The sequence below is a fragment of the Triticum dicoccoides genome, chromosome 1B, assembly GCF_002162155.2.
Source record: "Triticum dicoccoides isolate Atlit2015 ecotype Zavitan chromosome 1B, WEW_v2.0, whole genome shotgun sequence".
NCBI classification, from domain to species: domain Eukaryota; kingdom Viridiplantae; phylum Streptophyta; class Magnoliopsida; order Poales; family Poaceae; genus Triticum; species Triticum dicoccoides.
The window spans coordinates 407,536,542-407,561,702 of record NC_041381.1 but is presented as its reverse complement, the minus strand read 5'-3'; the positions used below and the strand labels follow the sequence as shown (position 1 = coordinate 407,561,702).

General features: G+C 44.0%; 1 protein-coding gene across 1 annotated transcript; it reads left to right on the top strand.

The window, feature by feature from the left end:
* Positions 1–14,945: 14,945 nt before the first annotated feature.
* LOC119337976 (CASP-like protein 4B4) lies at positions 14,946–17,448 on the top strand. The gene is made up of 3 exons (XM_037610267.1): positions 14,946–15,390; positions 15,496–15,628; positions 16,992–17,448. The coding sequence occupies exons 1-3, from the start codon at positions 15,146–15,148 to the stop codon at positions 17,181–17,183; spliced, it is 570 nt and encodes a 189-aa protein (XP_037466164.1). The 5' UTR covers positions 14,946–15,145; the 3' UTR covers positions 17,184–17,448.
* The last annotated feature ends 7,713 nt before the right edge of the window (positions 17,449–25,161 follow it).

The following is a 25,161-nucleotide window of genomic DNA, read 5'->3' as shown; positions in this document are numbered from 1 at the left end:
GAGGTGGTCGAGCTCATCCTCTGCACTGACAATGTCTAGACGTAATGTGACTAGATGAACAACCCGTCCACGATCGGCGAAGGCAAGAAGGAGGATATGTGGTGACACGGGTAGGACGCTTTGTTCAAAATTTCAAATAAAGGTCAAGGAATGAGAGTGGGGGATGTGTCATAGAGTCATGCCTATTAGACTAGGGTGCATACATTTTGGCTTTTCTCCCGTTGCAGTGCACGGGCATTTTTACTAGTAAATACATAAACAAATACCAAGTCCCTAGTAAGCCTCTACTAGACTAGCTCATTGATCAAAAGATGGTTAAGGTTTCCTGACCATAGACACGAGTTGTCGTTTGATAATGAGATCACGTCATTAGGAGAATGATGTGATGGACAAGACCCATCGGTTAGCAAAGCATATGATCATTCAGTTTATTGCTACTGCTTTCTTAATGTCCAATACATGTTCCTTCGAAGATCATGCAACTCCCGGACTTTGGAGGAATGCCTTGTGTGTATCAAACTTCACTTCATAACTGGGTGATCATAAAGGTGCTCTACAGGTATCTCCAAAGGTGTCTGTTGAGTTGGCATGGATCGAGATTGGGATTTGTCATTCCATGTGATGGAAAGGTATCTTCGGGCCCTCTCGGTAATACAGCATCACAAGAAGCTTGCAAGCAAAGTAACTAATGACTTACTTACAAGATGATGTATTACAGAACGATTAAAGAGACTTGCCGGTAATGAGAATGAACTAGGTATGGAGATACCGATGATCGAATCTCAGGAAAATAACATACCGACGGACAAAGTGAAAGATCGAGGATGTCGCCTAGAGGGGGGGGGGTGAATAGGCGCTTTAAAATAATTACGGTTTAGGCTTGAACAAATGCGGAATAAACCTAGCGGTTAATTTGTCAAGCACAAAACCTACAAAAACTAGGCTCACCTATGTGCACCAACAACTTATGCTAAGCAAGATAAGCAACTATGTGATAGCAATATATATGACAAAGAACAATATGGCTATCACAAAGTAAAGTGCATAAGTAAAGGGGCTCGGGTAAGAGATAACCGAGGCACGCGGAGACGATGATGTATCCCGAAGTTCACACCCTTGTGGATGCTAATCTCCGTTTGGAGAGGTGTGGAGGCACAATGCTCCCCAAGAAGCCACTAGGGCCACCGTAATCTCCTCACGCCCTCGCACAATGCAAGATGCCGTGATTCCACTAAGGGACCCTTGAGGGCGGTCACCGAACCCGTAAAAATGGCGACCCTTGGGGGCGGTCACCGAACCTGTACACTTTGGCAACCCTTGGGGGCGGTCATCGGTACCCATCAAATTGCTCGGGGCGATCTCCACAACCTAATAGGAGACCCCGACGCTTGCCCGGAGCTTTACACCACAATGATTGAGCTCCGAACACCACCAACCGTCTAGGGCGCCAAGGCACCCAAGAGGAACAAGCTCTAGGGTGCCCAAACACCCAAGAGTAATAAGCTTCTCAAACTTCACTTCCACGTATCACCGTGGAGAACTCAAACCGATGCACAAATGCAATGGCAAGGGCACACAGAGTACCCAAGTCCTTCTCTCTCAAATCCCACCAAAGCAACTAATGCTAGGGAGGAAAGTAAGAGGAAGAACAAGAAGGAGAACACAAAGAACTCCAAGATCTAGATCCAAGGGGTTCCCCTCACATAGAGGAGAAAGTGATTGGTGGAAGTGTGGATCTAGATCTCCTCTCTCTTTTCCCTCAAAAACTAGCAAGAATCCATGAAGGAATTGGGAGTTAGCAAGCTCAAAGAAAGTCAACAATGGGGGCAAAAACGAGCTCAAGAGATGGGGAACCATTGGGGAAGAAGACCCCCTTAAATAGGTCCCCATGAATCTGCCCGTTATGTGCAGAAACCTGTAGGACCGGTACAACCAGTGCACGAACCGGTACGACCGGCCAAAGCAGAGGAAAAACCAACCTGGGAAAAGCTCTAAGCGGTACAATAGCCCGGGGAACCGGTAGTACCGGTTAAACCGGTTAAACCGGTCAACAACCGCCCAAGAACCGCTCCAAAACAGAAACTAGTCCGGTGGTAGAGCGGTACATGGCCGGTACAACCTCCGGACCAATTCTAGAGCGGTACAACCGCTCCAAACACCGGTTGTACCGGTCAACCGGTACAACCTCTCTACGGGGCGGTACAACCTCTCTATGTAAAATAGGCAATATCAAAACAGCCACAACTTTCGCATACGAGCTCCGAATTCGATGAAACCAAGTTTGTTGGAAAGCTAGCAACAAGGGCTAACACAATCTTGATAGAAATATCAATAAGAAGCAAATGAGAAAAGGCCCATAAGAAAATGGTGAGAACCCTTCCTTGGATAAGACCGGTAAAACCTCCAACACCGAAAACATCATAGAAAACGCATGCAAACTCCGTTTTCGATGAACTCAAGCTTGTCATCAAGATGACCATAAGCTCTAAGACTCACAAAGAGAACCAAACAAGAACAAAGAAACATGATGCAAGGATGCAAGGTTTGAGCTCTCTACTAACGATACGATCAAGCTACCAACTTGAGAGCCCCCATTGATAGTACGGCAAACGATCCTATAACCCGGTCTCCCAACTACCACCACGAGACCGGTAAAATAGAAAATCTATCAAGGACAAACCTTTGCCTTGCACATGGTCCACTTGAGCTAGATGAAGACGATCTTGACTCCCTCAAGTTGGACCACCTTTCTTGATTGCGTTGGCTCGATGAAGACTAGATGATTGCTCCCCCATAGTCCACTATGGGTGAGCGACTCTTCGGCACATCTTCACAAGTCCATTGACACCACAATGGATGGCAAGATTCAAACTTGATTGCTCCCCCATACTCCATTATGGGTGAGCCACTCTTCATGTTGCTCCACTTGAACTTGCACACAACAAACTTGATGACGATCACCACTTGATGTCATCCTCCATGGGTTGTATGGGATCTTCCTCTTGACGCAAGACCATGGAAACATACCTAACCCCACAAAGAACTCTCACGTAGACCATGGGTTAGTACACAAAGCTTAATGGACAATGCTTACCATACCATGGGAACACTTGGTCCCTCTCGGTACAACTTGTGCGCTTTGTGTGTTGATCAACTTGAATCACTCTCTGTACTTAGTCTAGATCAACCTTGAATCTTTCCAACTCTCTTCATTTGGATGATGTCTTGAAGGTAAACATGAATGATCACCCAATCTTCTTCTTCAAGACATGCTTGCAATAAGCTCAACACTCACATGACCGATCTTTGAATAATTCCTTAATAGCACCTTGGTCAACTCATAAACTCCTTGAAACCAACACATGGACTTCAAGAAAAGCCTATAGACAAAACCTTCAAATATAACTTAAGGCAACCATTAGTCCATAGAGATTGACATCAATTACCAAAACCAAACATGGGGGCATCGCATGTTCTTTTAATCTCCCCCATTTTGGTAATTGATGACAATCACTTTCAAGAGAGTTTATATAAGGAATTATGCATCACCATGCAAAACAACAACCAATAGTGCATGCAAATGAGATGCAAATGCTAAGGAACAAAACCAAAGCAAGAGGAGACAACTCTCTAAACTTCTCCACACAACTCTCTGAAACTTCTCCCCCATTGGCATCGATTGCCAAAATGGGATAAAAGCTTAGAAGGCCAATATAAAATGTGTTCCTCCATAAATTGTGTATTTCTCAACAAAAGAGTGGAATGCAATACACATATCCAACGGTAAATACTTGGAGGAAGACAAACTATATTGAGGCCCAAAGATTGCAAAAGGAAGATATGCCACAAAGACATAATCAAAGAGAGAAACAAGCAATCAAGCAATCAAAAGATACCAATTGAAGCAAGCTATCAAAAGATACCAATTGAACCAACTAGGCCAATGATCCTATGAGCCACATGAATAAAGGATATTATGATAAGAGCGGAGCAGTGTTCTCAAGAAACTAGAGAAGCTCCCCATGATTTGTGCACATCAAGAATTTTTGTATTTGGATACAAAGTGCACAAAATAGGATCATAGCTCCCCCAAAATCAATAGAAACACACATCCAGTGCAGGTGAGCATATAGGAAACAAAGCCTAGCACTTGCAACAAGCACATGGTTGAGCAACATGTAAAAGAGGCAACTTAAGAATAGGCTCAACCAAAAAGATGTGTGTGAGTCATGGCGAAACACTTGAGAAGACTAAAATTAGGATGAGCATTAAGCATCAACATAGTCTTGAAAGAATGAGGCACACGGTGCAAGGCCTATCATTCCCACACACAATTGGCAAACGGGTTCACAAGCTTGCTAATAAGCAAAAGAGAACCTATGCTTGTGACAACCCGTGGTGAAGATAGACGAGGGGAGGCTCATCAAGACGAGGGATACCAATTAAGATGGTAAAAGCCTCGTAAAGATAAGCAAGAGTAAAATAATCTTCACCACACAAGAGTGCATCAAGATGCAATGAGATACGACACGCACTCAAGGCAAAAGCTTTCACGGAGCCACCAAAGAAATAACATAAGAAAGACAAGGTGGACGTGAAAGAAAGGATATCAACTAGAGATGTAATTTCTCTCAAGTGTATAATGTTCTAGGTAGACGAAATCATGATGATATATATCTACAAAGAAGGATGTACACCCAAAATAGTTACAACAAGAAGGAATGAGATAACCAAAAGGAAGTCATAAATATACCAATAAGATATTTGCTTGAAAGCATAGCACTTGGCTAGATATGGTCTCATTGTATATAAATGAAGTCCAAACACACATCCATCAAAGGCATCACAACTAGCAACAAGAGATCATCGTTGGGATGCTTTGAGAAAGGAAACAAGTATCACAAGATATGAAATGAATATCATGCCAAGATGCAACCTACACAAGGTTGAATGCAAGAGGAGAAAGCATGAATAGATACTTGTTACTGAGATATCATTGGAAGGATGTAGTAGATACCAATTGAAGGTAGATAGTAGTTCATTGATCATCCTAGCTTGACTCCAATATGCACATGGTGACAACACCTTCCTTGTGAGTGAGCCGAGCATCCAATGCATCTCCAAATGTTCCTAGAAGAACAACACAAACTAAACGATACCCAAACTCATTGGGACCAAATAGTTAGAAAAACCAATACATAGGACAAACTCCACATAAATATGTGCATATAGATATGAAAATGAATTTCATACATATCTCATCTGATTTGAGACTTGGTGGAGATCCCCTATATATTGAGTCAAAGAAAGAAAGCATGCCAAATAAAATACATGAAGTAAACATGCATGCTCAAGACTTTCAAAACCCGAAACCTAAAGAGAAAGAAATGCCAAGTGAAAAGGATACCAAATGGAGAAATCATCACTTGGAAGATATCATTAAAGATACATCAAGGAATGAGATATCCATTGATACACACTAAACTAATGATGTCAAACTCCCAAAGAGAGGATGGTTCCAAACAAACCAAGCTCTCAACAAAGTTTCATGATGGCACAAAGTACCAAAAAGAAATGGCTTGCCTTCAACCAAAACACACTCGATAAGGATCACAAGAAGAGTGTTCTAAAGAAAATAGGATAGCTCCCCCACGAGTTGTGCATTATATAGGATTTGCATTTGAATACAAAATGCACAAGGTGAGATCACTACTTTCACTATATCTAGAAAACACTAGACAAGAACAAGAAATAAACAAGATCCGCAAGTGGTAGGGAAGACACCGGGAGTTGACACAAACCTTGGCAAGAGAAAAGGAAAAACAAAAGCCAAAGTAAAGATGATCAACAAATTCTACCACACATAAGTGACTACCAATTGTCAAAAGACAAGAAGTATTTGGAAATAATTCCCGGTGGTAGATAACAAGGACATCCAACATCATCTTCACAACAAACACAAGCAAATTGCAACTTGTAGAGCTAACATGCTACCTAGGAACAATATAATCTACAAGTCAATTCTAGGTGACAATATCTCAAATTTACACATTTTCTAGGCTTGTAATATGCACTTAGCATATTACTCCCCCATAATATGATACCAATAAGAACTTAACAAGAGGCAATAAGAGGAACAAACAAGAGATAATTAATGGACTATCTAGAATTTGATTTTCTCATGAGAGATATACCACCTAGCGACTAGATAATCTTGTAATATCAATACTAGATGGTATTCCTCATGTACAAACATTTATAGGATTGTGAGGTGCACAAAGCACATCACTCCCCCAAAATGGGATGTTCCATTGATCTCTCACATGAGCCAACTAGGATACAAACAGGAAGCAAAAAGGCTCAACGCACGGCGCACACGTACATGACGTGCAAACCAACACACACATACTTGATTGCTCAAGATAAGCAAGTTGGAAGCGCAAAATATACAAACGCATGCAAGGAACAAAACCAAAACATGCAAGGGGGCAAGTAACTTTCAAGGTAAACAATTTAAGTACAAGTTACTGCAAGGAGGCACATTGGATATAAGATATAAACTTGATGATTCAATTGACTTGGGTTGAGATAATAAGAGTGATGAAGTCCCCTTAATTCTTCATAAAGTATCCAAGTCTCCAATGCCCTCCAACAACACCTATTGATCAAGTTTGAGCTAGTTGGTCCCCAACCAAGTTGGGTCCTAAGAGGTTAGTCACAATAGGCTTGGCTACCCAAATGGTTCTTTGCTTCAAACCACTTTGAGTACCAACAAACTTGGCAACCACATTGCCAACCTTATCCTTCCCAAGAGAATAGACATCATCAATAATAATTGGGTTGGATAAGTTACCACTAGTGCATGAAGAAGCGAGGTGACCTTTCTCACGGCATAGGTAGCAATGTCTACTCTTCACTTTCTTCTCACTTGATTTCTCAACTTGAGAAGCATTAACTTGAGTCTTCTTGGGAAGAGGCCTTTCTTCAACTTGAGGTTGAGCATGAGAATGCACTTGTAGCCGCTTCCCTTGTTGCTTGTCACTAATGGCCTTCTTCTTCAATGGGAAAGATCTAACATGATGCCCTTCAATTTTGCACCTGAAGCAAACAATCTTGGCCGAATTCTTGACTTGTTCTTGGCCCTTCCTTTTGTTCATCTTGGACTTCTTCTTCTTATTGGAGTTGAATCCAAGTCCATCTTTGTCATTGGGGGATTTTTGCACACTCAAGATATTGTTGAGTGTGGGTTTCCCTTGATGACTCTTTTCCAAGTCTTTCTTCAAAGAAGTGACTTGGGCCTTGAGCTCTTTGATTTCCTCTACATGGTTAGTATCAACACAAGTACTAGAGGAAGTATAAGCTTCATCGTTAGAGAAACAAGGCAAGGAAAGCAATTCATCACAATATGTACCAACATTGTGAGTAGATGAATTACAAGGACTAGCACATGGCAATATACTATTTTGACTAGAAGTAGTGATAGTATCCACATGAGGCTCACTAGATGTTACCTTAGCAATCATGGCCTCATGAGCTATCTTTAGCACACTATGGGATACTAGAAGATCATCATGAGAGCTTGAGAGATTTTCATGACTTTCTTCCAATTTCCCATAATTGCTAGATAGCACCTCAAGTTAAGCCCGTAGCTCAACATTCTCCTTCAAAATGGATGCTTCACAAGTAATAGAATTAGTAGCACAAGCATCATCATTAACAACAAGAGGAGAAGGCAACTTGGCAAGCTCTTTTAAATAAGAAGCTTCAAGTTGAGCATGAGACTCAGTGAGTTTGATGAGCTCACACTTGAAGACCCTTGAGCCATTTTCGAGGTGCTCAAAATCCTCAAGGAGTCTAGCATGAGCAACTTCAAGCTTAGCATTTTTAGTTTCAAAAACGTTGGCCACCTCAAGAGATCTATCATTAGATTCCTTCACTCTAGATAATTCTAGAGCAAAAGTCTCCTCAAGAGATTCGGAGGTGGTCTGTTCATGTTCAAGAGCTTGAAATAGCTCCGCGATCTCATTTGCGTAATCACACCCATGAGCTTCCATTTTCTCAATGGTGACCTCATGCTCCTCTAGATGAGATTCCAACTCCTCAATGTATTTTTTGCCATCAATGGCAATGGACATTGTTTTCATGAAGTTGGAACGAGCAATTTTATTTTTATGAAGAGCTTTAAAAATCATTTCCCCCTTAGTTTTTAAGGAGACAACATTATCATTCTCTTCATCATTATCCTCATCATCATTAGCATCAAAATCATCATCAAGAGACATATTGGGGTACAAAGTAGGAGATACCTTTGACGCCTTAGCCATAAGGCAAAAAGCAATAGATGATGATGTAGGATCCCTTGAGGCACCATTAAACACCACATCTTGTTCCATGGAGTGTTGGGTTTCCTCTACATTGTTAGCACAATAATTCAAGGAAATAGATGCATTTTTATCATGGCAACAAGACATAGAAAGCATATCATCATGAGATTTAGTCAAGCAATTTCTACATGATATGCAAGGACTATCAACACAAGCATGTGAAACATTTGGAGTGCTCGAAGTGTTAAAGCCCAAAGAAGGAGCATTGCAATAATATAGTGATGAAGGATCATCCACAATAAGCATACTATCATCATTGCAATGACCAACACTACTCACCATATCATTACCTTGTGGCAAACCACATGTAGGTGAAGTAGAAGAAGTTGAGAAGACTATACGACCGGAGGTGGAGGGAGAACAATCATCCCCACAAATCTTGGACACGCCATATTTATCTTGAAGCTTCGTCCACAACTCATGAGCATCTCGGAACGGCATGAGTTGAAATATAACTACATTGCTCAATGCATCGAAAAGCACATTAGAAGCTTGAGCATTGAGATAAGAGTTTTTCTCATCCTCTAAAGATAATCTTTGGGGATCCTTTGGAGGAGAAAAACCCATATCTACAATTCGCTCTAAATTTGGGTCCATGACCCTAAAGAGATTAAGCATGCGGATTACCCAAACATCAAAATTTGTGCCATCGAAACTAAGAGTGTCAGAGAATCCTAATCCCCTAGTCGACATCTTTACTCTCTAGGCAGTAAAGCCTGATAAAGAGAGACGAGGCTCTTATACCAATTGAAAGATCGAGGATGTCACCTAGAGGGGGGGTGAATAGGCGCTTTAAAATAATTACGGTTTAGGCTTGAACAAATGCGGAATAAACCTAGCGGTTAATTTGTCAAGCACAAAACGTACAACAACTAGGCTCACCTATGTGCACCAACAACTTATGCTAAGCAAGATAAGCAACTATGTGATAGCAATATATATGACAAAGAACAATACGGCTATCACAAAGTAAAGTGCATAAGTAAAGGGGCTCGGGTAAGAGATAACCGAGGCACACGGAGACGACGATGTATCCCGAAGTTCACACCCTTGCGGATGCTAATCTCCGTTTGGAGCGGTGTGGAGGCACAATGCTCCCCAAGAAGCCACTAGGGCCACCGTAATCTCCTCACGCCCTTGCACAATGCAAGATGTCGTGATTCCACTAAGGGACCCTTGAGGGCGGTCACCGAACCCGTACAAATGGCGACCCTTGGGGGCGGTCACCGAACCCGTACACTTTGGCAACCCTTGGGGGCGGTCACCGGTACCCGTCAAATTGCTCGGGGCGATCTCCACAACCTAATTGGAGACCCCGACGCTTGCCCGAAGCTTTACACCACAATGATTGAGCTCCGAACACCACCAACCGTCTAGGGCGCCAAGGCACCCAAGAGGAACAAGCTCTAGGGTGCCCAAACACCCAAGAGTAATAAGCTTCTCAAACTTCACTTCCACGTATCACCGTGGAGAACTCAAACCGATGCACAAATGCAATGGCAAGGGCACACAGAGTACCCAAGTCCTTCGCTCTCAAATCCCACCAAAGCAACTAATGCTAGGGAGGAAAGTAAGAGGAAGAACAAGAAGGAGAACACAAAGAACTCCAAGATCTAGATCCAAGGGGTTCCCCTCACATAGAGGAGAAAGTGATTGGTGGAAGTGTGGATCTAGATCTCCTCTCTTTTTTCCCTCAAAAACTAGCAAGAATCCATGGAGGGATTGAGAGTTAGCAAGCTCAAAGAAGGTCAACAATGGGGGCAAAAATGAGCTCAAGACATGGGGAACCATTAGGGAAGAGGACCCCCTTAAATAGGTCCCCACGAATCTGCCCGTTATGTGCAGAAACCTGTAGGACCGGTACAACCGGTGCACGAACTGGTACAATCGGCCAAAGCAGAGGAAAAACCAACCTGGGAAAAGCTCTAAGCGGTACAACAGCCTGGGGAACCGGTAGTACCAGTTAAACCGGTTAAACCGGTTAACAACCGCCCAAGAACCGCTCCAAAACAGAAACTAGTCCGGTGGTAGAGCGGTACATGGCCGGTACAATCTCTGGACCAATTCTGGAGCGGTACAACCGCTCCAAACACCGGTTGTACCGGTCAACCGGTACAACCTCTCTACGGGGCGGTACAACCTCTCTATGTAAAACAGGCAATATCAAAACAGCCACAACTTTCGCATACGAGCTCCGAATTCGATGAAACCAAGTTTGTTGGAAAGCTAGCAACAAGGGGTAACACAATCTTGATAGAAATATCAATAAGAAGCAAATGAGAAAAGGCCCATAAGGAAATGGTGAGAACCCTTCCTTGGATAAGACCGGTAAAACCTCCAACACCGAAAACATCATAGAAGACGCATGCGAACTCCGTTTTCGATGAACTCAAGCTTGTCATCAAGATGAACATAAGCTCTAAGACTCACAAAGAGAACCAAACAAGAACAAAGAAACATGATGCAAGGATGCAATGGATTGAGCTCTCTACTAACGATACGATCAAGCTACCAACTTGAGAGCCCCCCTTGATAGTACGGCAAACGATCCTATAACCCGGTCTCCCAACTACCACCACGAGACCGGTAAAATAGAAAACCTATCAAGGGCAAACCTTTGCCTTGCACATGGTCCACTTGAGCTAGATGAAGACGATCTTGACTCCCTCAAGTTGGACCACCTTTCTTGATTGCGTTGGCTCGATGAAGACTAGATGATTGCTCCCCCATAGTCCACTATGGGTGAGCGACTCTTCGGCACATCTTCACAAGTCCATTGACACCACAATGGATGGCAAGATTCAAACTTGATTGCTCCCCCATACTCCATTATGGGTGAGCCACTCTTCGTGTTGCTCCACTTGAACTTGCACACAACAAACTTGATGACGATCACCACTTCATGTCATCCTCCATGGGTTGTATGGGATCTTCCTCTTGACGCAAGACCATGGAAACATACCTAACCCCACAAAGAACTCTCACATAGACCATGGGTTAGTACACAAAGCTTAATGGACAATGCTTACCATACCATGGGAACACTTGGTCCCTCTCGGTACAACTTGTGCGCTTTGTGTGTTGATCAACTTGAATCACTCTCTGTACTTAATCTAGATCAACCTTGAATCTTTCCAACTCTCTTCATTTGGATGATGTCTTGAAGGTAAACATGAATGATCACCCAATCTTCTTCTTCAAGACATGCTTGCAATAAGCTCAACACTCGCATGACCGATCTTTGGATAATTCCTTAATAGCACCTTGGTCAACTCATAAACTCCTTGAAACCAACACACAGACTTCAAGAAAAGCCTATGGACAAAACCTCCAAATATAACTTAAGGCAACCATTAGTCCATAGAGATTGACATCAATTACCAAAACCAAACATGGGGGCATCGCATGTTCTTTCACAAAGGGAACTACATATGTTGTCATAAATGTTCGACCGATAAGATCTTCGTAGAATATGTAGAAATCAATATGGGCATCCAGGTCCTGCTGTTGGTTATTGACCGGAGAAGCGTCTCGGTCATGTCTAAATCATTCTCAAACTCTGCACGCTTAACGTTCGTTGATGATATAGTATTATATGAGTTATGTATGTTGGTGACCGAATGTTGTTCAGAGTCCCGGATGAGATCACGGACATGATGAGGAGCTTCGAAATGGCCCGGAAGTAAAGATTGATACATAAGATAATAGTATTCGGTCTCCGGAATACACCGGATAATTACCGATCAAGTATATAATATACGAGCGTTTTTTACATTACACTAGTGTCAAAAACTTGACACTACACTAGTGTCACCTAGTCCTGGTCATAGGCAGCCCGGCCTAAAAAAGCCCGACCGATGCTACTCCCAGGCCGGGCCCGAGCCTAGATTTTGAGCCCAAAGGCCGGGCCAGGCCAGGGCCCGTCATTTTCGCGTTTTCCTGAAGGGGCCTGACCCGTGGCCCGAGGCCCGGCAAGCTTTTACGCGTGCGGGTCGGGCTTGGGCCCCAAAAACAGGTCCGATGGCCCGGTCCAACCGAGCATGGGCCTGGTTTTTTGCGTCGGGCTTGGCTAGGCCCGGCCCGGCCCGATGTATGGCCAGGTATATTGTTAACTAGTGTGAAAAACGCACTTATATTATGGATATTATGGAATGGAGGGAGTAATGAAAGCGTTTTTTATCGTAAGTAGGGAGTTTGCATTGCGCCAATCTTTCCAACCTTTTTTGACATAACACTGGACCCATCATCTCTCTTGCCTTGCCAATCTATTTTCTTCAGTAGGGTTTCCTGTTTTTCTTAGGTAAAAATGCACCTATCTGGAATCACTCATCCCTCGTGTGTCCTCCATTCCGCGAATTCTCGCAGCGTCCAATGCCAGCGTGATCATTTCTGCTGGTTGGTTGTGTGTCAGTGGGTTTAAGCGATTGCACTCGATGCTTTCTTCAGTCGGTGTCATGTCAAGGCGACCCTCCATCAAACACTGGGTCACGCCACTGGCGCCTGCGCTTTCCGGCAAGTACGCTAAAGCGGCACGCTAGCAGAACAAATGTCCTACACGGACGCCGAGTCAGAAAGCGAATTTGATAGTTACTGCTACGAGTAGTTTATGTCCTAGTACTGCTGATCACCTCACCGGGTTCAAGTCTTGGCAGAATGACGGGATGCGTGGCTGGTGATTGGCAGCCGCAGGGTGTGTTGGAAGGTCCTGTCTTTGATTGATTGGAGCAGCAAGGGATACTAAATGATAAGAGTTGGCTTGCACGGCTGTGTTTTGGACCCCGATTAAGACGCCGCCCGGTTTAGTGGTGCTTCCTGAGCTGTTCTTGCTTGGAGGGGTGGATCGGGCATACTCCACGGGAAATGGTTATCGGCGCGGAGCTGGAATCACATGGGGCGTTGGATTACGGGTTAGAATTCCTGAAACAGCAGGGCGTTAATTTGTGGAGTAGTAGCTGGTGGCGGCTGCCGTTGGGCATTGGATCGCTGAACGGACCGTTTGCGGCCGAACAACCTTGTAGTCGACCAAACATTGTGGTTACTTAGTTATCCATTCGTTTAAAGAACTGCTAAAAATACTAGCTCTGTTTGTGATGACTGAATACAAAGACCTCGTCTTAAAAAATAACGCCTCCAAGGAAGATACACGATGTCATGAAAACATCGCCGCCATCCGATCCAGCAAGCTAAATATGGGTTCGCACCCGAAAGACAATATCCCATTGGTTGGAGGTGGGGCGGGGCTCCTCGACGGCGCCATCAGGATGAAAACGACGTGACAGATCGCGACCGTCACCGGCACTGACCAAGTCGGGCAAACTCTCGCCCAGAGCATCGCGAAAACCACGTCACCGGGCTGCCACGAGGACAATCCACCGCGTTGCAAGCCCATGATAAATCCTGGGAGTCGATGCCCTCACCCCAAGCACCACCGGCCATGCCACTGCCGCCCACACGACCAGGGGCACGGACGCCAGATCCACCTCGACCCATAGCCGCCGCTGGAAGTGAACCGGTTTATGAGGAAAACTAGGCCTCAGATGTTTGGCGCAACTTTCAAGGTCTGCGGGCGGTCATCTCGTGTAGCAAAGGCTACAAGGCGCCCGAGCCGTGCGGCGCTATGGGTCGCGAGCGGGTGGGGGATGTCAGAGTGGCGGCTCCGGAGCCAGGGTGTGTGTTTTTGTTGATATTGTGGCCTTGGGTCAGAGTGGTCGATGAGGCTTCGTTGCTTGTGCAGTTTTGGGCGTAGTTTTTCTCATAGACCAGGCTACTTTTGTTAGGTTTTCGATCCAGTTTCCCTTACAAATTGAATCAACTATCTTCTTCTATAATGCAATGCCATAGCTCCTGGCCCTCTAGAGAGGTTTCGTCAAAAAAAAAAATCTTTAGTTCATGATCGATCTATTGTTGACTCAATGGTGTCTGGTTTTTTGAAAAGGAGGATGACACCCCGGCCTCTGCATCAGGGCGATGCATGCAGCCATTTTATTAACTATTCACCTATGTCTTACAAAGTAATACATCAATAAGTCTGAAGCCACCATCTTGACAACATCCGTGCTACTCCAATCAATTTGATTAAGGGGTGCAGATTGCCTAAGTCGCATACCCAGATCTCACACCAAAGCCGAACATTTAAAGCCGGAGGCCCCAAGCAAACCACATTGTCGGGTCTGGAGCACACACCGGTCCCATGCATTCTCAACTGTCACCGCATGTGCATGCTGTAGAGCCCGCCGCCATCGTCTTCCATCAATTCATTCTCAGAGCAGGTACTGAGGCATCGACTTTGCCAGGCTGCAATCAGCGCCACCACGGCGCCATACAATGCCACCTCTTTACGTGCATCCATCATAAAGTGCTGATGTTCTAAAAAAAGATCTTAATACTTCGGGGGCATGTGTGTGAAGTTGTAGGTAACGCATTATGACTTGTTTGTCTCGTCGACCACGGCAACATTTTATACATGTATATGGGCCACGACTGATGGCGCATATCAGCATATGACTGAAACCTCAAGGCAAGCTTTGTGTTGCATTTTCTTGATGTAACCTGGCTCACACGGTGGCGCAGAAGATCCTTTGCCGGCCCAAAATGGCGCGCACTGCTCTCCTCGCCTCGCTGTATAATAAACTTGCCAGAAGGCACCAAACCGATCGTTTAACTGATCCATCCAACTGAACTGAACCAATTCCATTCCATATCTCCACTCCAAATCCCAAGAAGCCTCGCGTACGTTCGTTCCCACCACCAGCGCGCACGCCATGGCCGACGCCCCCGCCGTCGACGTGGAGAAGGCCGGAGCGCCGGCTGGAGGGGGGCCCGAAGCCTCCGGCGGAGGAGGCGCGGTGGGCGCGATCGTCGGCCGCTGGCGGCGTCAGGACCTCCTGGACAAATCCGGGTCGGCGCTGCGGGCTGCGGCGTGGGCGTTCTCCCTGCTCGCCTTCCTCGTCATGGTCGCCAACGAGCACGGCGACTGGAGGCAGTTCGACCACTACGAGGAGTACAGGTGCGCCTCCTCCGGCCATTGCCTGTGTCGTGCGCGGTGGTTGCGTGGCGTGTGAGCGTAGTCAACTAACATTTGGTGCGTACGTGTCGGCGGCTGGCTCGTCAGGTACATCGTCGCCGTCGGGCTGCTCGCGTTCATCTACACCACGCTGCAGCTGGTGCGGCACGGCGTCCGGCTCAGCGGCGGCCAGGACCTGCAGAGCAAGGTCGGCCTGCTCGTCGACTTCGCCGGGGATCAGGTCAGCAAAGCAGCCTTGGCGTTTTGGCAACCCTTTGCCATTTGTCTCAGACATGTGTGAGAATTTTCTCGAAGGTGGTTACTTGCACGATAGGAAAAGCAAAACATACTGGTAATTTAGGTTTCTTGAATGTTCTGCATGCTTGGCAGAGTATATTGCTCGTTGAGGGTTAATTAAGTTGGTGGTTAATTTGGTGGATGAGAAGCTCTGTGATGCACAGCACGTCGTCAGGGACAATTGTTATAGCTTATACAGATAGAGATAGGTGGATTATAATTATTAGTCGCGCAAGCTGTTGTGTGCTGGAATTCTAGCCCATTTCTTCAGCTAATTAATTGTACTCGAACACGACCTAATGCGTCCACATGGCACTCCGCACTTCCACCTCATATAATTCCTCACATGTGGATCAGAACAAGTAAGTCAACACGCATATGGTGCCTTATTAGAGCTTAGGCTGGTCACAATGGGGAGGAACTTAGGAGTAACATCACACACTCCAATACAACTTTGCTTATGTGGCACATATTTAATAAAGAGAGAGGTGTTTGTGGTAACTAGCTAAGTTACCGGAACATCACACACTTCAAGAAACAATGAGTCTATAACCTAATAAATACATCGTTGCATGATACTACATAGATGTTTCTACCCACTATGGAGATAGTAACATAGTCTAGGGAAATGTGTAAGTTACTAGCTTATGTTCTTGCCCATTATGACCAGCCTTAATGGAAGAATGGAAATAGTAATGAAGTAGGATGTCTAATTTAGTTTAGCTATATGGTACCGTTCGTTGTTTGACATTTGTGAAGCACAGTGTGAATACAGAACTGTCATCCTTTTGAAGATACATATTCAAAATTTTAAATGGCTGCCCTAATAGCGTTTGGTGGGTCCCACTAAACAACATCTATATAGTACTCCTCCGCCCGGAAATACTTGTCACCAAAATGGGTGTATCTAGACATATTTTAGTTCTAAATACATCCATTTTTATCCATTTATGCGACAAGTATTTCTGGACGGAGGGAGTATAAGTTTGCAGTTTTAAGGGGCTACAATGTCATTCAGCAGCGACCTAGCATTGATTTAGCTTGCTTTGAGGATGCCGCTATTTGACATGGCCCGTTATAAACTTTATATGCACTATGAATATTCACAATTGCGATGTTTTGATAGTGATCAACCTTCGCTGCATACTTCGTGTGGTGGAACCGATAACGACAGTGTGACACACATTCATTAAAAATCATGAAGTTCTATGCAATGTTTCTCCCCTCGAAGTAAAACCACATTATACTTAAATGCCTACAAAATTCTTAACCATACTTACCAAAATAGGTTTCTCTTGTTCTTGCAGGTAACGGCGTACCTTCTGATGTCCGCGTTGTCTGCTGCAATCCCGATCACAAACCGCATGCGGGAGGGCTCAGACAACGTGTTCACTGACTCGTCCGCTGCCTCGATTAGCATGGCCTTCTTTGCCTTTGTTTGCCTCGCGCTCTCGGCTCTCATCTCAGGTTTCAAGCTGTCCAAGCAGACCTACATATGACGCTTGTGACATATGGGCGAGGTCTGCTTCATCGGTGCCCATTTGGTTCCCTCTCGACGTTGTACAGTCCATTTGGTTCTTCCTGATGTATACATATATCTTGGGTTTCTTTTGTGCTCCTGACTAATGGCTGCTTCTTTTACGTGCGTGCTTATTTAGGTGTTTATATCGTCGCGCCAAAGTATGTAATTATGTTTCACGCAAATGAATTAGAGTGTGTGCTCAAATGATTATTGCAAATCAAGGAATGTGTGTTCTGCTAAAATATTTTGTTGCGAAGATTATGTTCATAGCATGTGTGCATCTTTCTTACCTGCTGGAGGGCATACAAGTATATGAGTGCATTTTGTTGTCAATGTTACATTCTAGAAAGTATAAGTGGACATTGTAGTCTCAGGCGGTCACTTTAGTCGACGATATGCTCGTGGGCTAAGTTGGCTCGGTGTTTACCAGGTTATGGAAGAGTAGCCCCACAAAGACTTTGACCTTGTTTGGCACCTAGGAGGCCAAAATGAAATTTGCATTAGTATGCTAAAGTCTTATTGCATAAGTAGGTTGTAGGCATATTTTCCTTCAGTGCTCCCTGTTCATTAGGGTTTGGCAATGGCTTAATCCAGATACTCCTACTCAAGATGACCTCGCCAACATTTGGGAAACTGTGACGCTGATTCCTCTTCTCGACAAGTAAGCCATTCGGTGTTGCCCACAATCATTTGGAAGATTTGGTATTCCAAGGAACGCGCTCATCTTTTGAAACCAATACCAATACAACATTGCTACAATCAAGAACATAATCAACGACTTCACCACTTGGTCCGACCGGTTTGTGAAACTGAGTTATAAGGCTGCCACCAACTTCTGGCGTTTACGTCTCCTCGCGTGTTGATCTCTGCATGTAATCAACTCGGACCATTGGTCATTTGAGCGATGTATTCAGGTGGGGAACACCCTGTCTCGCCCCCTTCCTGAAAAAGTGGATATGTAATACTTTTAGACCTGCTATGTGACCTTATTGATGAAGTAAGGATATCACTATGGATCAAATAATCTGAAATCAATGAATAATCAGAAATGATCACAAAGTTGAGAACTCAAATAAGGAAGTCTTTTCTATCTTCGGGTTTATTCACATTTTTGTGAAGAAGCCTTATAAGATCAAACAAAGGGTTTAAACAGTCACGTGAATTGTCCGCCTTAGTACATGAGTAACTTATACTATTGACCACATTACGATTGAGGACACCTCGTAAGGCACATTGTTGGTTTACTACTTTATTGGTGGGCCTACAAGCAAGAAGTTAAGGATCACCAAAGAATGAAACATGTGAGACAGAAACCAAGACATGCTCGACATCACCAATACCACTCCAATCCCCTTGTCATAGCCGAGCGACACCGAGGCAATTAAATCTAGTTGACATCATTCCAATATCCTCCATATCCTTTGTTGCCTGCAACAACCAACATCTCTTTGTATGCCTATTTTTGACATCGTTCTACTTGGAGGAGGATGTGCAGGTGGAGTCCTCTAGATTGGATCAAGGTAGTCAACCAATAGTGCACCAATGATGTCCATGGCCACTGGCCAAAGCTCCTTCAACCCTCTCAAAACCAATGAGTGCACACCACAAGTGTTTTGCCGAAGGGACATAATTTCAACTAAGTGATTTTGGTGTTAATGAAAACTTATATTAGTGATCTAACCATATGCTTGAGTCTATAAATAGTGAGATAGCACATTCAAAGACAAGCACAAATGGACGGAGACCCCCCCCCCCATTCAAAATGAGGAAAAGAGACGACATCTTATCGATCTTTGATTTGTTTGAGTCGATAGGAAAGCCATGCTATAAAGAGGGAGTACACTATGGAGATTTGATGGGAATCAACTCACTTGCACTAGCCTATATGCACCCATAACCCATCGCATGGCAAGAGATAACCTACTTTAAAAGCCATGTTAGTTTCTAGCACATACGGAACCTCTGGGTCAACCCGAACCCTTCGGGGCACCTTTGATCAGCCTCCAGGTGCTAAAGAAAGGCTATAATGTTTTCTACTGATCTTAGTGTCTACCAGATCCTCTAACCTACAGCTGCCTAGCCTTCAGGCTTAATAGAAGGTTTGCAACTTCTGTTGCATAATGGTCATACTTCAAGGCGACTTATAAAAAGACCCCTTCTTCTCCACGCGTAAGATGGGGGACGACTCCATTACTCTCTCCTTCATTTTTTGCAATGCTCAAACCTTGGAGATTTCCTCAATCTTGCTCAAACTTTAGGCAGAGCTATAGGAGATCCCGACCTACAGTTTCACCAAAGAAAAAGTCGAATCCCTTATATGAGCACTAGTGCCTAAGCTATTTCTTGCATCAAAAGATTATTCAAGCCACACATGTCCAGAAGGAGTGGCCGGCGGCAAGACCAAGAAAGAAGGCAACCGGTATTTTATGAGATGATCTGTGTGCTATACAAAATAAGAAAGTAATTTGGTATTCTATCACGATGCAACAAGTTTTGATTGGTCCGATGTTGCTCCAAATCCCTCCATTACATGAAGGGATGAAGCAAATTTTATGACTCCACCAAAGAAGGAAACTATATGCGAAGTTTTCATTTTTATTGTTGCAAGAGGTTACGGGGCATAGCATGCTTTTATTTTTAGAAAAGCACAAAGAACTAGCTAGTTACCTACACAATCTGGATCAAGGTTGATTCTAAGGTAGTCGGGTCATTAATTAGTCAAATTTTGATTAGTTTGGATAGGAGAGTCTATTTCAAATTGGTTGGCTTGGTCGGTTTCTCGGGCTGTGTTGCTTATAAAAAGAAAGTCAGCTACGTTGATTACATAGCTTTGGTCTTATATGAATTTGCTTGTTGTCGGTGTGTGTTGTGTGTGTTGGTGTTGGCTGCGTGCATCCTAACTATACAGAGGCCAGATATATGCTCATAGTGCTTGTATCCTTTGATGCTTCATTCTGAGCAAATAAAATCCATCATTTATCAAAAAACGTAAAAAAAAGCCATCTATGGTTGATCTAGAGGCCGAATTTATTTTCCATGAGTTGAATAAAAATCCAAAAACATCCCATATCTAGACACCTAAGATAGTGTTCATTGCTGAGCTGTGGGAATTTTGTTGCTGCTATGCATAGAGTTGATCTGATCTACTCTACGTAAGTTTTTTATCTTACGTTGGCTTGATCGAAATTTCTCATCACTGATACTACTAGTACTATGAGAGATCCTGCCACAACTCGCAAGGATTGGCATCTCGCCAGCTCGTACTTCGTCAAGTGGTACCGGAGCGAAGGTTGCTCGTACTTGTTGATCAAAATGTTGAACTCCGGCAACACAGAGAACGTCGAGGTTGCTGCTAATTCTAAGTTGTGCGACCTGTGTACATGGATGGTCTTCCTCAAAATATATGAGATAGGTTTCACCGCGTGGCCGTGTTGGGGAACGTTGCATGGGAAACAAAAAATTGCGTACGCTCACCAAGATCAATCTAAGAGATGAACATCTACGAGAGGAGAGATTGCATCTACATACCCTTGTAGATCGCTAAGCAGAAGTGTTAAGAAACGCGGTTGATATAGTTGAACGTCTTCGCGATCCAATCACGATCCATCCTGCGAACTCTCGATCCAAGTGCCGAACGAGGGCACCTCCGCATTCAACACACGTACGGCTTGATGACACCTTCACCTCCTCGATCCAGCGAACGATGGTGAAGTAGTAGCTTGAGTCCTCCGGCAGCACGACGGCGTGGTGGCGGCGGTGGTGGTGGAATCTTAGCCGAGCTTTGCTAAGCACTACGGAGAGGAAGAGGGCTACGAGGGAGAGGGAGGGCAGCACCGTGGCATAGATGGAGGGGGAAGGGGGAGGAGGAGGCACCCTAGGGGGGGCTGATACGTCTCCGCCGTATCTATAATTTTTTATTGTTTCATGCCATTATTATACAACTTTCACATACTTTTGGCAACATTTTATATGATTTATTGGACTAACCTATTGATCCAGTGCCAGTGCTAGTTCATGTTTGTTGTATGTTTTTTGTTTCGTAGAATATCCATATCAAACAAAGTTCAAAGGCGATAAAAATTTATGGAGAATTATATTGGAATATTTATGATTTTTGGGAGGTGGAATCGACGCTAACGGAGGCCCATGGCCTCCACAACCCACCAGGGCACGCCGGGCACCCCTTGGCACGCCCAAGTGTCTTGTGCCCTCACCGTAAGTCGGATGGGGCCCTTCTTCGGGCGCAAGAAAGATAACTTATGGAAAAAAGTCATGTAAAAATTTCAACGCAATCGGAGTTATGAATCTCCGGGAATTTAAGAAACGGTGAAGGGCCAGAAAACAGGAACGTGAAATAGAAGAGAACAGAGAGGGAGATCCAATCTCGGAGGGGCTCCCGCCCCTCCGTCGTCATGGAGGCCATGGACTAGAGGGGGAACTCTCCTCCCATCTAGGGGGAGGCCAACGAAGAAGAAGAAGGAGAGGGGCTCTCTCCCCCTCTCTCCTGATGGTGCCGAAGTGCCACCAGGGCAAGGATCGTGACGGCGATCTACATCAACAATCTTCCTACCGTCAACACCAACTTTCTCCCCCTCTATGAAGCGGTGTAACATCCCTTCTCCCTGTTGTAATCTCTACTTAAACATGGTGCTTAACTCCATATATTATTTCCCAATGATATTTGGCTATCCTTTGATGTTTGAGTAGATCCGTTTTGTCCTATGGGTTAATCATGATCTTGGTTGGTATGATTGTATATTTTATATATGGTGCTGTCCTACGGTGCCCTCTGTGTCGCCCAAATGGAGGGATCCCTAGTGTAGGGTGTTGCAATACGTTCATGATTCGCTTATGGTGGGTTGCGTGAGTGACAGAAGCATAAACCCGAGTTTGGGGGTTGTTGCGTATGGTAGTAAAGAGGACTTGATACTTAATGCTATGGTTGGGTTTCATGACCTTAATGCTCTTTAGTAGTTGCGGATGCTTGCTACAGGTCCAATCATAAGTGCATATGATCCAAGTAGAGAAAGTATGTTAGGTCATGCCTCTCCCTCGTATAAAATTGCAAGAACGATTACCGGTCTAGTTATCAATTGCCTAGGGACAAATGACTTTCTTGTTGACAAAATCTATCCACTTTTATTACCTTGCAATTTATCTGTAGTTTTATTCTCGCAAAGTACTCGTAGTTTTATTCTTGCAAAATTGTTTCATACTTGTTTTAGGTAAAGAAAACATCAAGTGTGCGTAGAGTTGTATCAGTGGTCGATAGAACTTGAGGAATATTTGTTCTACCTTTAGCTCCTCATTGGGTTCGACACTCTTATTTATCAAAGAAGGCTACAAAGGATCCCCTATACTTATGGGTTATCAAGACCTTTTTCTAGCACTGTTGCCAGGGAGCAATAGCATGGGGTGAATATTCTTGTGTGTGCTTGTTTACTTTATCACTAAGTAATTTTTATTTTCTGTTCTAAGTTGTTCTCTACCTTTAGTTATGGATATGGAACACAAAATACCAAAAAGAATAGTTGTACTTGCTACTCATGGAGATGGGGAACCTCCTAAAACCCTCGATGCTCGTTATGTGAAAGATATTAAACACCACTTGGATAATCCTGAGAAAACCCCATTCAACTTGATAATGGGAGACACGTTGGATCAATGTGGATACTTTAGGGATTATCGCTTGACACAAAAAGGGAAACTGTTATGGGATCGAATTCATATGTTGCATTGGTATGCTTGGGAGCTATGCTTGAGATATGAATATACTTGTTACTCTAGGATGAATGCTCCACACCTTCCTTTTTCATGCAAATTTAATGATAATGAAACCTTAGCTTCTTATGCTAATGGTAGATATGATTACTATGATGTGGAAAGAATAGAAGAATTTGTTGCTTTTAAGGGTGCTTATGAAATTGAATCTTTGTTTGAAAAGTTTGAAGATTTTGATGATTCAGTTTATAGACATGAAAATTTTGCTACACTTAAATATTGTTATGAGAATTATAAATACAATTCCGATATTGATGCACTTATTGAGAAAGTCTCTGCTGTCCAAGAAGAGACTAATATTTTGCAGGATTCTATGGAAGAGGGAATTGATGAAACTGTGAGCTCATTGGATGAAAAAGATGATGAGGAGAGCAAAGAACAAATGGAGGAAGAGCGGATTGATCACCCGTGCCCACCTTCTAATGAGAGTAACTCTTCAACTCATACATTGTTTAATGTCCCTTCATGCTTACCGAATGATGGTTGCTATGATAATTGCTATGATCCCGTTGATTCATTTGAAATATCCCTTTTTGATGAACTTGATGCTTGCTATGCTTGTGGCCAAGATGCCAATATGAATGATGCTTATGTAGATGAACTTGCTATTGTTCCTTATGTTAAGAATGAAATAGTTGCTATTGCGCCCACACATGATAGTCCTATTATCTTTTTGAATTCTCCCAACTACATGATGACCCACAAGTATAGGGGATCTATCGTAGTACTTTCGATAGGTAAGAGTGTCGAACCCAACAAGGAGCAGAAGGAAATAACAAGCGGTTTTCAGTAAGGTATTCTCTGCAAGCACTGAAATTATCGGTAACAAATATTTTTGTGATAAGGTAATTCGTAACGAGTAACAAATAACAAAAGTAAACAAGGTGCAACAAGGTGGGCCAATCCTTTTTGTAGCAAAGGAAAAGCCTAGACAAACTCTTATATAAAGGAAAACGCTCTCGAGGACACATGGGAATTATCGTCAAGCTAGTTTTCATCATGCTCATATGATTCGCGTTCGTTACTTTGATAATTTGATATGTGGGTGGACTGGTGCTTGGGTACTGCCCTTCCTTGGGCAAGCATCCCACTTATGATTAATCCCTCTCGCAAGCATCCGCAACTACGAAAGAAGAATTAAGGTAAACCTAACCATAGCATAAAACATATGGATCCAAATCAGCCCCTTACGAAGCAACACATGAACTAGGGTTTAAGCTTCTATCACTCTAGCAACCCATCATCTACTTATTACTTCCCAATGCCTTCCCCTAGGCCCAAAAAATGGTGAAGTGTCATGTAGTCGACATTCACATAACACTACTAGAGGAAAGACAACATACATCTCATCAAAATATCGAACAAATACCAAATTCACATGACTACTTATAACAAGACTTCTCCCATGTCCTCAGGAACAAACATAACTACTCACAAATCATATTCATGTTCATAATCAGAGGGGTATTAATGTGCATAAAGGATCTGAACATATGATCTTCCACCGAATAAACCAACTAGCATCAACTACAAGGAGTAATCAACACTACTAGCAACCCACAGGTACCAAACTGAGGTTTTGAGACAAATATCGGATACAAGAGATGAACTAGGGTTTGAGAGGAGATGGTGCTGGTGAAGATGTTGATGGAGATTGACCCCCTCCCGATGAGAGGATTGATGGTGATGACGATGGTGACGATTTCCCCCTCCCGAAGGGATGTTTCCCTGGCAAAACAGCTCCGCCAAAGCCCTAGATTGGTTCCACCAAGGTTCCGCCTCAAGACGGCGGCGCTTCTTCTCGAAAGCTTCCTTCTTTTTTTCAGGGCAAAATACACCTTATATCAGAAGATGGGCATCGGGGGGCTTCCAGGTGGCCCACGAGGCAGGGGGCGCGCCCTCCGCCCTCGTGGACAGTGGGTGGTGACGGTGTCCTGCCCTAGGGGGTACTCAACACGTCATCTCCCGAATAGGTGTATCGGGCTGACGACCCCCATGGCGGTTTACTCATGGGCCACTTCGGATAGCCCATGCCACATACAAGGAGGTTTCCACAAGACTTGGCGCCCAAGACAAGGACTCTCCCAAAACCCTAGGCCTCTGGTGCATATATAAACCGAGGCCAGGCTAGCCAATGGACAAGGATATATTCATTAGATCAATCTCGTGGTAGA

Bases quoted from the DNA above. Each gene is read 5' to 3' on its own strand.
- LOC119337976 (XM_037610267.1), top strand. From the start codon at position 15,146: ATGGCCGACGCCCCCGCCGTCGACGTGGAGAAGGCCGGAGCGCCGGCT. The intron at 15,391-15,495 runs GTGCGCCTCCTC...CTGGCTCGTCAG, and splicing joins GACCACTACGAGGAGTACAG to GTACATCGTCGCCGTCGGGC. The intron at 15,629-16,991 runs GTCAGCAAAGCA...TTGTTCTTGCAG, and splicing joins TCGACTTCGCCGGGGATCAG to GTAACGGCGTACCTTCTGAT.